Source organism: Nicotiana tabacum, chromosome 22 (assembly GCF_000715075.1).
Source record: "Nicotiana tabacum cultivar K326 chromosome 22, ASM71507v2, whole genome shotgun sequence".
Lineage (NCBI taxonomy): Eukaryota > Viridiplantae > Streptophyta > Magnoliopsida > Solanales > Solanaceae > Nicotiana > Nicotiana tabacum.
In genome coordinates, this window is record NC_134101.1 from 180,851,739 (window position 1) to 180,864,877 (window position 13,139).

At 36.9% G+C, this 13,139-nt stretch overlaps 1 protein-coding gene across 4 annotated transcripts; it reads left to right on the forward strand.

Annotated features, from left to right (window-relative positions):
- The first annotated feature begins 2,696 nt into the window (after nt 1-2,696).
- LOC107799575 (cyclin-C1-2-like) lies at nt 2,697-11,288 on the forward strand. 4 transcript variants are annotated; one of them, XM_075244707.1, is made up of 9 exons: nt 2,697-2,874; nt 3,419-3,525; nt 4,383-4,422; nt 5,181-5,225; nt 7,542-7,660; nt 7,788-7,902; nt 9,435-9,479; nt 9,718-9,865; nt 10,870-11,288. In XM_075244707.1, exons 2-9 carry the CDS (start codon nt 3,516-3,518, stop codon nt 10,969-10,971), a joined length of 624 nt encoding a protein of 207 aa, XP_075100808.1. In that variant the 5' UTR covers nt 2,697-2,874; nt 3,419-3,515; the 3' UTR covers nt 10,972-11,288. The 4 variants fall into 4 exon arrangements, with proteins under 4 accessions (XP_075100808.1, XP_075100807.1, XP_075100806.1 ...); XM_075244706.1 differs by lacking the exon at nt 2,697-2,874 and adding an exon at nt 2,954-2,972; XM_075244705.1 differs by lacking the exon at nt 2,697-2,874 and adding an exon at nt 3,148-3,305 and having other exon boundaries at nt 9,718-9,958.
- The last annotated feature ends 1,851 nt before the right edge of the window (nt 11,289-13,139 follow it).

A 13,139-nucleotide genomic window follows, 5' to 3' on the forward strand; every position in this document is an offset into this window, starting at 1 on the left:
ACGTGAATAAATTATTCTATAAGCAAGAATGCGCTTTTGCATTATCCAATCGTCATCAATCCAATGACTGGTAACAGTAAGGTAATCACAGTCGTTACCACTTCTACCAATATCAGTTGTAATAGTAACACGACAATTTATATGAGTAAATAAATAGCGCAAATATTGTTCATATTCATATTTATATTTATAAATATCGCTCTTTACGGTTGTGCGAGGAAAATCTTTATAAGCAGGATTATAAACTTTTCTAATATAATGCATAAAGTGGGGGTTAGAAGGAAAACTATAGGGTAAGCACATAACAGTAACCATTTTTGCCAATTCTTCCCGATCCTTTTTTGGATCATAATATAAAATACCACCGGTAACAGTGTTAATTTCCGGTTGAAATTGATTTGACTCGGTATTAGGGTCAGCCTGACTAGGAGTGGTAAACTTGTCCCTTCGGCCAAAGCTTTTATACGAAGATATTTGACTTTATCTTGAGGGTGTATCAATATGTGTCTAGCCAAAGTCCTCGTCCCCCCCTCCCCTCCCCCAACCTCCAACATATTTAAAAGCTAACTCCTTCCCACAAGTTTTACACTTAGCCTTATTTTGTGGAATTAATTGAGTAAAAAATGGCCAAACAATATATGTTTCTGTTGGTTTGGTACGTTGTCTAGAAAAAGATCAGACGGGGCATCATTTGGATTCTAGTTGGGTTACCTTCAGGAGCAGGACTAGTAGTGTATCATCATCCGGTTGAATTTCATCAAAATCTATTTCCTCCTCATCATTTTCATAAATAGTTGGATTAGAATAAAGAACATTCATTAATTCATGGTTTAATTGTTCACTAGCCCCAACATTATGGTAAAATTGACTCTTAATAAATTGTAATAAACTATTATTGCTATCAAAAATTGCAGGTGTAAGACGGATATGGGGTTTGGGTCGGGGAGCCGGGGACAGTGGAGGAGGAACAAATTGGCCACTAGATTTGCCACTCTTGGATTTCCCTTATTTTTACCAAAACGTTGTTTTAAGGAAGCCATCGTAATTAATCAAATAATACTATATTAAAAATTATGAGTTGAAACGAGTTTACCGAATTGACGAACAACTTGTTGAAAATTGATTATCGTTGAAGACTTGAAGACTTTAATTCACCAACTTCACAATTTTTTCACAAATTGTAAAAATAAAGTAAGCAATATTAGCAATTATAGAAGAAAATTAGAGAGAGATTGATGATTTTGTGAGAAAAATGAAAGAATGAGGGGTATTTATGGTTGAAAATAGGAAAAAGTGTAATTATAAAAAGTATGAGGTTAAAACAAAGTTGGGGGGGGGGGGGGGTTAAATGCTATTTTGTAAATAGACAACGACTATTTTGGCAGCCCAAACAACTAGATTTTAAATGCCCAAAGGGGCAGATTTTTTTTTAAAAATTTCTGAACGTTGGGACCGTTTAGGCCCACCAAGAACCGGTCTTATCCCGATCTTGCGATCTTTTTGTGAAGGACCGACCCAGAAGACCGGCCCACCTCCACAATCCCGGTTCTAACCGGTTAAGGACCATTTAGGCCCAGAAGCTTTGTGACACAGTTACTCCCAAAAACAAAATTATTTACCCTTGTCTACTCATTTGTTTTCCTACCCATAAACTAATTACATTTCCTACCCATAGTGGGTTTTGTAGGGAATTTTTTCTTTATTCTCCAATTCTTTTTTATTTCTATGCTTATTTTCTTTTCTTTTTTTCTTTTTTTTTCTTTTCTCCTTTTCTTTTTTCTCGTTTTCTTCTTATTTTTTTCTTTTTTCCTTTTCTAATTTCATTTAACTTCTTTTTTTATATTCTTTTTCTCTTCACAATCTAATTTCATTTACTGTTTTCACTATTTTTTTATTATTCTTTTTTTATATTATTACTAAAGAAAAATCAAATTGTGTACCAATTAAATGCAGCTAATACAACCCAAAAAATTAATTAACACATAATACCAGTATAGTATATAGCTATACCAACAGGGTGTACAATTGTACGCAATGAGTTAAAAAAATTAATTTAATTATTAAACTAAAATAATATGAGTTGTCAATAAAAATTTAAAAAATTCTAAAAGGATCTAATTGTAAGAGTATACCATAACATCATATAGCATATTATATTTATTTTTTTTACATTTTTAATTTGCCCCTCACGCTTGGTAAGGGAAAAGGCAAGTGAATTTACGGGTAATAAGTATACTATTATAGTATATTATATACTATTACAGCATATTGTTACAGTATCTTGCATATTATTACAGTATACTATAACAATATATTGTATACTATAATAGTATACTGTTGTAGTATAACTATATACTCCTATAATATATTAGTATACTGTGGCGGTATACTATTTTGTAAACTATAATAGTGTACTGTTGCAGTATAGCTATATACTCCTACAACATATTGTATACCGTAACGGTATACTGTAGCTGTGTTCTTCTTCGATTTTCAATTGAAAATTTCGATCTCAATCACCTCAAATCAGGTCCAAATGCTATCAAATTTCAGTATGAACTTCTAGAAGGTACTATAAGCAATATTTAACAGCACCCACTTTGAATCAAACAAAAAATCTTCAAAAATAAAATTGAGCTTCAAGCCCAACAATGGTGGATATTCAAATACACACAAAAATTTAGATTTGGGATGTAATCTGCTCTTGTACTTAATGAAGTATCCAAACCATGGCTTTGTAAGTTTTGTCCACATGTAATTCTGATCGCATGGTTCATGGAAACTACTCAATTAGAGAAAGGAGGAAAGGGCCAGAGTCTAGTTCAATTTTTTCAAATAACCTCGATTGCGGTTATCAGTTGGTCACCTTCAAATGTACGCTAAAATTCTCTTGTACATAACAACGATTATTCAGAGAGAATCTGTATCCAATCTTTATTTTACTAAAGCTAAGCTTTTTGTGATTGAAGCAGGTAAATAGTTTGGGGAGTATGAGTAGGAGTAGTAAATAGTTTGGGTCTGAACATTAAAGGATAAATAGTTTGGAATTAATAGGTATATATAATCCGCAGTCCCATGCCAGTCCCGGCCCACATGCCACCCTTACTTTCAGCTGACTATAGGAAATTCTTTCTAAAAAATTAATTTTTTTTTAAAAAAAAAACAAAAAACAAGAGAGGAGCAAGAAGAGGAACGTTTTATTGAAGCAACCGATATCCGATAACATAGGGAAATCGTCCTTGTTTGGTAGCTCAAAGAAATTTGGATACAAAAATGTCTGCTAATTTCTGGACGTCATCTCACTAGTATGTGGGAATTCCCATATTATTTTTGCTTCTTCTATCTGCAGGTGTTTTTTGTTTGTTCAAGAATCCTATTATTTTCATTTAATATATTTTCTTTGGTTTTGTCCGAGCAGCAAAGAACTTCTAGAAGCTGAAGAGGTGGATGTCGTGCATCAGCTTGATAAGGAGAGGGGCATTACCCTCGACGATTTCAAGCTCATCAAATTGCATATGTCCAATTGTAATCTCTCTCTCTCTCTGTGTGCGTGTGCGTGTGGGTGTAGCCTAATTACCTTATTCACCATCTTTTTATATATCTTTTCAGATTTTCTAGAATTTTCTTTATTGCAAACCCTTTCAAAAATACCAACTTTTATCTGGTTTGCTTGATTAATTGCATTATCTCTTGCTTCACATTATATCCAGTAATTCATTCAAGCCACATTTTTGTTTGGGTTTTAGCTACTTGAGTAGTTACCTTTCTCTGCCCCTCCATCTTTTAATGTCTTGTTTCCTAGTTCATTAACATCAAACAATGAGTATGCAAACTTTTTTTTTTTAATCTTGTAATGTTATTAGACCGATTAAATATTCAATTATTCGTAGAATTAATTTACCTTGTCGATGAAGCTGAAATGACAACCACGAGAGTACATGATTCGAATTCTAATAGAGGCAAAAAGAAATGTGATTTCTTCTCATCTGCCTAAATGTTGGTGAGGAGAGTTACTCAGTGCAAATTGATCGGGACAACAACAGTGATGCCTCAATTCCAAATTAGTCTGGTTCATATATAAGAATTCTCGCTATCCATGTTGATCCATTTGAACCCCATTCATTCCCATCCAATGTTATCACGTAAAGGAAACAAAGAAAAGAGAGAGAGACTTGTATTCTTCTATAATAAAAACGGAAACTTGAGAAAGTTGCTCCAATGCACATATGATAGTGCTCATCCTTTCTTGATCATACTTGAAGCTTTCACATTTTTCTTTCTTTCTGTTTCTGTTTCTTAACTACTTTTGGATTCTTTCTCCTGAACAACTGAAAATATGTTAATCTATATCTTAATTTTTTCATCTTTCTGCTTCTTTCCAGATATTGCAAGATTGGCTCAAAATGTTAAAGTGAGACAAAGGTGCGTTCTTTTCTCATTAGCGTGCGAAACTTATTTTTTCTATGAGCATATCCTTTTCTTATGAATGGAACCTTCAATTATCAACCATTCAGTTTTGCTGTGAGGACGTCTCCATAGTTGATGTTGCTACTGTTGAAATGGTCAACTTTTGTTAAGCCTATGATTATTTAAAGAGAGATACCGCAGGGTAAGCCATGTGACCAGGAGGTCAGGGGTTCGAGCCGTGGAAATAACCTCTTTCAGAAATGCAGAGTAGGGCTGCGTACAATAGACTCTTGTGGTCCAGCCCTTCCCTGGACCCCGCGCATAGCGGGAGCTTAGTGCACCGGGCTGCCCTTTATACTGCTCTTTGTATTTGCATACTATTGGCATGAGGAGTTTTGAGTACCATGTTTAGTAAGGATTCATATGGCCGATCCTAATTTGTTTGGGATTGAGGCCTAGTTGTTGCTTTTGTTGTTTATACTTCTCAAATACACCATCAGTAACCATAAAATGGATAAGCTGAGGGCTGTTATTTGAACCTGATGCCTTTATAAGCTGACTAATATAGGAGGATCAAAATAGTGCATAGCTAGCTGATTTAGGGTATTCTTGGACCTTTTCAATGTTATAAAACATTTGTCCAATGCGTGCACGCTGAGCTACTTCACGTGTATTTCAAAAAGTTGTAAAAGTGATGGGTGATGACGTACTATAAGCATTTACTTTTCTTTACTGAGCAATTCAGGGATTTCTAATATGTTGGTTATTTCCAGGGTTGTTGCCACTGCCATTACTTACATGAGACGGGTGTACATCAGGTATATCTTGTTATATCCAACTGTGAAAGGAAAATGAATATGCGTTTTACTTTCAGGGTCTTGGTACCCAGTAACTAAATTAGACCCTGTACCTACCATATAACCACCAAGATGCATATAAATCGATGTCGCTCTTCTGAAGTATGAATCTTATAAGATTTCCCTAATGGTCTTATTATACTGTGCACGTTCTTAGGATTACTGACGGTTTCAAGAAGAAGAAAAATAATAGTGCTTTTACATTTAATCTTCACATGTCTTGTGAATAGTTAAATTAGGATCTACAATTGTCACACCCCAACCTCGGGATGTTAGATCGGCATACGATGCCCGAAGGCCCGTGCGAACCATCTTCTATACTTAGACCCCTTCAACGTGGAATCTGGACCAACAATGCCTCCAAGTGTAGTACCAGAATTAAAATGTGTACAATTGATTGTGAGAGAAACATTACCATTTTATACAACTTCACAGCTGTTGCCAACAAAGTCATAACCAACCCTTACATACATCCGAACACTAGTCTACAAGTCTCTAAGATTAAGAGTACCAAAATAAAGTACATGACTTGGTCGGGTCAGGGTCCCACCGTACCCGAAAAGATTGAAACATATACTTAGTACCTATTGACTTCTGAACAGCTACTCCGGAGAAGTGGAGTGCGACCACCAACCGTAGAAATGAGCACCCTACTGGCGAGGGATGTTACCGGATCTGCCTGTACCTGTGGGCATGAACACAACACCCAAAAGAAAAGGGTGTCCGTATGAAAAATGTACTGAGTATGTAAGACTGATAAGGTACGTATAAGAGGTATGAATATATCACTTCAACCTGCATACCGAAGACAAGCCACTGGGGGCATATACTGCGGGAACCATGAATCATAATAACATGCAAGTTTTATAAAAACGAGGCCTCTCATTGGGACTATGCATTAAATACATAATATAGTACCATTACACCACTCTTTGGGGCACATCATATTATATTGTATCATATCTTACCCAACCTCAAGAGATCTCGGTTGTACCCGGTCTCAATAGAACTCGGCGTACCCGGTCTCAAAAGGACTCGGTCGTACCCGGCCACACGAGGGCTCGGTAATATCTCATATCACATCACTCCATACCCGGCCTCGGGAGATCTCAACTGTACTCGGCCTCAACAGGACTCAGCGTAGTTGGCCTCAAGAGGACTCGGTAACCTCACATCACACATCATGTTTCATCATACCCAATTGATCAGTGGTTGTACAATAGGTGTCGTGCCCAGCCGACTATAGCACGGCTCCGTAGAGTAATATATATAAGTGCAATGCAAGATTAGCTTCAAGAGACATTAAGATTAAACTCAAAATGAATCATGTCTTTCCGACCTCAGGGTGCTGTCTAGGAACACCTCAGACTGGAAAGAAATGCTACCGGTAGGAATGTATAAGAACAGAAGCAACATTATTGAGAAGGGCATAGAATGAACCAATCTTACAACACATAATTCCTTTAGAGAGAGACACTTACACCAAATCATGCTAAAAAGGAAAGTTGTCTTACATACTTTATTGAAGAACTAGCTATGCTTCCCGAGTTCTTACGCTTTTTGTGGTGATTAACTCCGCCTCCAATGAATCCCCAGAAATCAGTATAACAAGATAACCGATACTATAGTGACGATCTCAAGTTCTTCACGCCAAATCCTACTAGGTCCGCCTCTGATTTAGCCTTAGACTATTTAGGAATTCTCAAAGGGGTTTAAGAGTATTTGGGGTGAATTGAAATTGGTGATATCTCCTAGATTGGAAAAGAAGAGAGCTGCACTGCCTTTTATGCTAATTCTAGGAAATTCTACCGCCCCATATGCCAAACGGGTTGCCCCGCACTGGCCACTGCGCCCGGTGGGACAGCTGGTGCAATCTGGTCAAATATAACCGCCTCCATGTCCTTATAACGTGCTGCCGGCTGATTGGTTGTGTAAAAACCTCATTAATCTTCAATTTTATATGTGGGGGAATAGTGTGGGGTGTAACAACAATTTAGCAAATGATCTCTATCACTTTGTGTGCTCTTTATTCCGAGTCATGCAGAACAAATACAATGTACTTAAGTGAAGTTAACTGCTGTCATAAGTGTGATGGTAATGAATCTAAGTGAAATAGTATTCTCTGGTTCAGATTCTGTCTTTTCCTCAAATTTTCGAATTCAAACTTCAAATTTACTCTATGCTGTTATGTCTCTGGTGATGCATCACGGCGGAGCATACGTCCTTGTATTTTGAAGTGTTTAACTTTCTAATTACCGTTTCTTGTATTTCTCCTAGGAGAAGTATGACTGAATATGATCCTCGTCTGGTTGCTCCATCTTGCTTATATTTGGCATCAAAATCAGAAGAAAGCACTGTGCAGGCCAGACTTCTTGTATTTTACATCAAAAAATTGTGTAAATTCTTGTTGATCACTCTGATGAAGTAATTGTATTGGCATATCCTCTTATTCTAGCATCAGTTTATTGAATATCAGCTGTGATTAGTGGTGACAAGATGATTGTTTGCATTTTGGTTTTGCAGATTCAGATGACAAGTATAGGTATGAAATAAAAGACATACTTGACATGGAGATGAAAATCTTGGAAGCCCTCAATTATTACTTAGTTATATTCCATCCATATCGATCATTGTCTCAGTAAGTATATTTTCTTAAGATTACCAAATGTGCTGTACATTAAAAGATCAATTTGTATCAGGGAGATCAACGTATCTACCTGCCACCATGTGATGCCTTATGAGCAATGTGGGTAACGAGATGATACCAATTTCCCCATATAGAACTTCCCCCAGAGACTCGGTTTCTTATCAAACAACCCAATAGGTTTGGTTATTTGGTTTAGTTATGCCATATCGGGTATCTAGCTGCATGTATGTGCAGCAACAAGATTGCAGAATCTCAGAATTGGTTCATCTAGTTCTCCTCCTTCTGCCAGTAGAGAAGACCTTGATGAGAATAACAAGAAAAGAAGGAAGTTATTGCCATGAGGGTTTAGTCTTCAAAAGTCTTTTAAACCTGAAAGCTTGCTTGGCTTCTGGTTTCATAGTCTTCTGGAATTAGCAGTCAATCTGCCTAACCGTGGCCGGGCTGGCCTCAGAGAACCCAAGTGCATTTTATGCAGGCTCAGTTCTCTTGCTATTAGTCCAATACAGCTGGCCTCGACCCTGGAGGGGAAGTGGGAGAGGGGGCATGGGAAGAACCCAGGCTGATTTGGGCAGAGAACTGGGGGCGGTTAGGAGGTTATGAGGCCGTCCAGTGGTCTCCGTTTAGCATGAAAGCATGGCTTCTGGTTTCAGTCTACTTAGAACTCTTCCCCTGCAGCCATGAGGGGAGGGGAAGATTGGCCTCTCCGAAGTCAATCACTCAATCTTCTGTCATTTTATCCTTAATGTCTGCTATTTCCACCTTCTTCCAAATGTGATCAGTTTTTAATCTTGTCTAATCTTGTCCATGTTAGCATCTGCTTCTCTGCAGTACCTATCTTGTAGATATGTGGACTTCAGCAGCCCAAAATTCATGGCTTATAACTGTTCTTTAAAATTTGCCTTTCACTTTGATTGGTATCCTTTTATCACGTAACACTCTGGTAGCACTTCTATATTTCAACCATCTTATATTCATTCTATGTGTAACATCTTCATTATCAAACCATTCTTCTGGAGTATCGAGCATATATATTAGGATTGTTTGTATTTAGACAGCGCAATCCCGTCTAATCTCACCTTAACTTCACTCTTCTTATGCTGACTAAGCTTGTAGCACAACAAGTCAAGCTTAGATATTTTCTATTAATTCCATGGGTTTTTTTTGTCCAGACCTGAATCGTGGACCTTTCTGTATGAGTGAATCTACCATCTGACAACCTGCTGGAGAACTTCTATTTGAGTATTACAAAAGTAAAGTGTTTTAAACCTTTACCTTATCAAAAAAAAAAAAAAGAAGAAGAAAGTAAAGTGTTTTTTTTACAGTTTTATACTGTGTTGCTCTCTGGGCAGACGACGGTTGGTGGACAATATCTCTAGAGAGTTTGACATTTTCGAAATGTCATTAATGCGATGTAGTTCTGTTTGCTTCCTCAAATTGGTTCCTTTATGATTTCCCTCAAACTGGAATCAGAGTACGATTTCCTTTTTAGCTGATTATGTCTATCCAAACTCTCTAATTGGCAGGTTGTTACAGGACGCTGGCATGAATGATACAGCTCAATTAACATGGTAAGAAACATCTTTTCCTAGGCTGCCTGATATCTTTGACTTGCAAGGAATCATACTAGATTATTATCAATTGGACAATCTTTATTTTTGTTAAAATGGTAAATGGTATTATTAACAAATAGCACAAAGTTTCTGCCTGATTACATCCCAAAAAATAAAAATAGACCCTGACTATCTATGTAAAGATATTATAAACTATAACAAGGTCTCAGCATTTATCAATTGTACAATCTTTCAGGGGACTTGTGAATGACACCTATAAGATGGACCTAATTCTCATACATCCGCCACACTTGATTGCATTGGCATGTATATACATAGCAAGTGTGCTCAAAGATAAAGAAACTACTGCCTGGTTTGAGGAGCTTCGAGTTGATGTGAATGTGGTATGTCTACAAAACCTAAATCTGCACCCAATTGCTGTCATGCGTTCCTTCCAAGAAACTTAACTGCTACAAAAGATACCCTTGACCTGACAGGTCAGAATCATTATTCTGCAAGAGTATGTTTTGTCTTTGGCGTTGGAGATGATAGTGAATTTACTAGCAAAGAAGTACCTTTCTATGTCGATTGATTTGTTTTTCTGTAATATGATAGGAATTGAGTGTTAAAGAGACGACAACAACAACAACAACAACATACCCTTTATAATCTCACATAGTAGGGTCTAGTGTGTATACAGACCTTACCCCTACCTTTGTGGAGGTAGAGAGACTATTTCCAATAGACCCTCGGCTCAAGCAAGCATAGATACCACAATAATAACAAGAAGCAAAACGGGACAACACCGAAAAACCATGTAAAAGCCGTGCTTCCCGCATCCTGAGTTAAAGAGACTAAGTAATAAAAATGTGTTCTCTCTAACAGTTTAAACTTTTAGGTGAGATGGCCACACATTTCAACGTGGTATCAAAGGTCTTGGGTTTCAAGTCTCGCCGTCACCCATTATAAAAATGAATTTCCACGTGCTTGGCCAATGAAAAAAATGAATGAAGCCTGCACGTAAGGAAGCATGTTAAAGAGACTAAGTAATAAAATGTATTTTCTCTAACAACTTAGCTTTTAAGTGAGATGGTCACACATTTCAACATTTAGCATACTCCCACACTCTGCTCAATGCTATTGTTATAGCGAAACTGGCTGATAAGACCTTTTATGCTTTAGCAAAATGTGTTATGTAATGCTTCGATGGGGAAAATGTTTCTCAAAGTGTCGTCTAGGCACTAGTTTGACACAGCTATTAGCCTTCTTTCTTGAAACCTTCGCTGCATGTGCATATAGAGTTATGAACAAGCTTACATCATGAACTATTCTAAATGAAGTATCTCGTAATCATCTGGACCGCTTCTTATCTAGGGTATTTTTTATTTCTTAATCTCCAAATTGACAGGTGAAAAACATATCAATGGAGATACTAGACTTTTATGATGGCCACAAAATGATTACAGATGAGAGGGTTAGTGCAGCGATGAGCAAGCTAGTTGGAAAGTAGGAGGTGCTACAGCAGATGAGAGCCTCTGGTTATGTCAACCTAATTGTCAATGGGTCTGTTGGACAAATTTTATAGTATCATCCTCTGAGCTCTAAGTGCTGAATGATGGCAAAAGCTGCAATGCTGCAATATACACTCGTGAAGAACAAGGAAAGACGAAAACAGTCGTTGCTGTAAAAGCTAATCTTGCCCTGAAATTAAAAAGAGAGTGAGAGCTGGCAGTGGTAGCTTTAGACCTGGTAAAGTACAGAATATTAATGAGCAGAAGTTTGTTTTACCACCTGATGTGGAGCTAATACTATATATCTTACGCTGAAGATCGAAAATCTTCCGTTCTTCTCGATGTCTTTTAAATTTAACTCTAGCTATGAAACATTTCATAAACTCTTAAGATTTCAAAATTTCAAACATTTCTCAGAAACAAATGAAATGGGCTTATCCCGAGCGTGGCAAAGACAACCTTTTTACTGCTCGTTCCTGGATTCAACCTTCACACAAACGTTTGTCGTTGCTTATACTCACAATGAGTTCCTTAATACTGGCATGTCATCTAACTCTTACCCTTCTTCGTGGCTTGCTCTTTTGCTGTACGCCAGTCATATTTTAGTTGAAAAAGAAGGATATTAGAAGTGTTACGACGCCTCCTGTTTTCATCAGAATAAAAATAGTTTCCTCCTTTCAGCAACTAAGTGTTGACCTTCATCGTGCATCATCTTACGGACAAAGCCACAACACAGTTGGTTACAATATAGAAGCAGACGCTGCACTGATCTGACAAACATAAGCACATGTATAATGTCACATTAACGTCTGGCAAACAATTCCATATGTTCATATGGAAACTCCAATAAGTAGTAGCGTACATAGGCTTTTTTGTTAAGTGGTATCACATTTAAAAAGAGTAAACAGATGAATTTGAAACGAAGCTCTAGTTGAAGCATGCTAAGGGAATATACATCATTTACTAGAAGCTTTGGCTCGGTGGTCTACTTGTTTTGATCTAATGAAGGTCATGGGTTCAAAATTTACCAACTCCCCTCACTTTTAACAGCTGAAGCTCAAAAGCTTAAAAGAATAAAAAAGTATAGGTTCGTGCTCAAACCACAGACCTAAACTCAAGAATTGCACCGCCTTAACCAGTGGATCAAGTAGTCCGGAATTACCAAGTGGTGTCATTCTATCATATTTACATACGAATTTTGTTCTTTTTTTCATAATATTTCTATGTATATTTAGTAAAAATTTCAGCAAAGCAACGTTAATTCTCCCCTGCCAAAAAGATAATTACAGTTAACTCCTGATGTTTCATTAAGCATGTGTTTGACATCTTTGACCATCGTAAGTCGTAACCACAAAATCTGAGGCTTAAGATGTGTATGCTTATGATCCAATTGTTCCACATGCTGTGGTTCATTGAAACTCTTCTTTTACTTCCATGAAAAATCTACCTATAATTTTATTTTGAGGGGTCATTTGGTAAAAGGAATATCGACAATAATAGCCGGAACCGAAATGTTGTCTTTTTAGACTCAAAATACTTAAATAGGTGGAAAAAAAACTTAGTGACCAAAATATGTAAAACACAGTTATGAACCACGTTTTACCTTAAGGCCCGTTTGGGACGTTAAGGTAAAACGTGGTTTAACACTGCGTTTTACATAAAATGCCTTTTAATACAGCGTTTTACCTGGAAGCTGATAACACGGGTATATAAAGCGCAGTTTATAAAAGCGCTTTACATATAGCGCTTTTATAAACCGCGCTTTACATATATAAGTACTAGTCACCTTCCCTTCCCCCCACGTTCTGGTAGAACCCCCCCTCCCCCCACCATTAACTCGATAAAAAACTCGATTGGACACCACCCGTACCACAAAAACTAATCAAAGTTGGTCCCACATCTTAACAAGCCTTCTATTGTTGTGGGTTGCTTGTTTCGGAGTCAAATTTTCAATTCTTCAAACTTTCCGAAAAACATAAATCGAGGTATTCCGATTTAGTTTATGTCGAAACTAGTATAAATAATGCATATTAGTTGTTTTGAATGTGTTCCATGTTGTTTTGTGTTTTTTTTTGCGATTAAATTGGTATGTTGTTTTTATCCGGACTAAGATATTAATGTTCTAAAAAATATGTAAAAATTGCGAAATCGTTATTATTTGTTAATA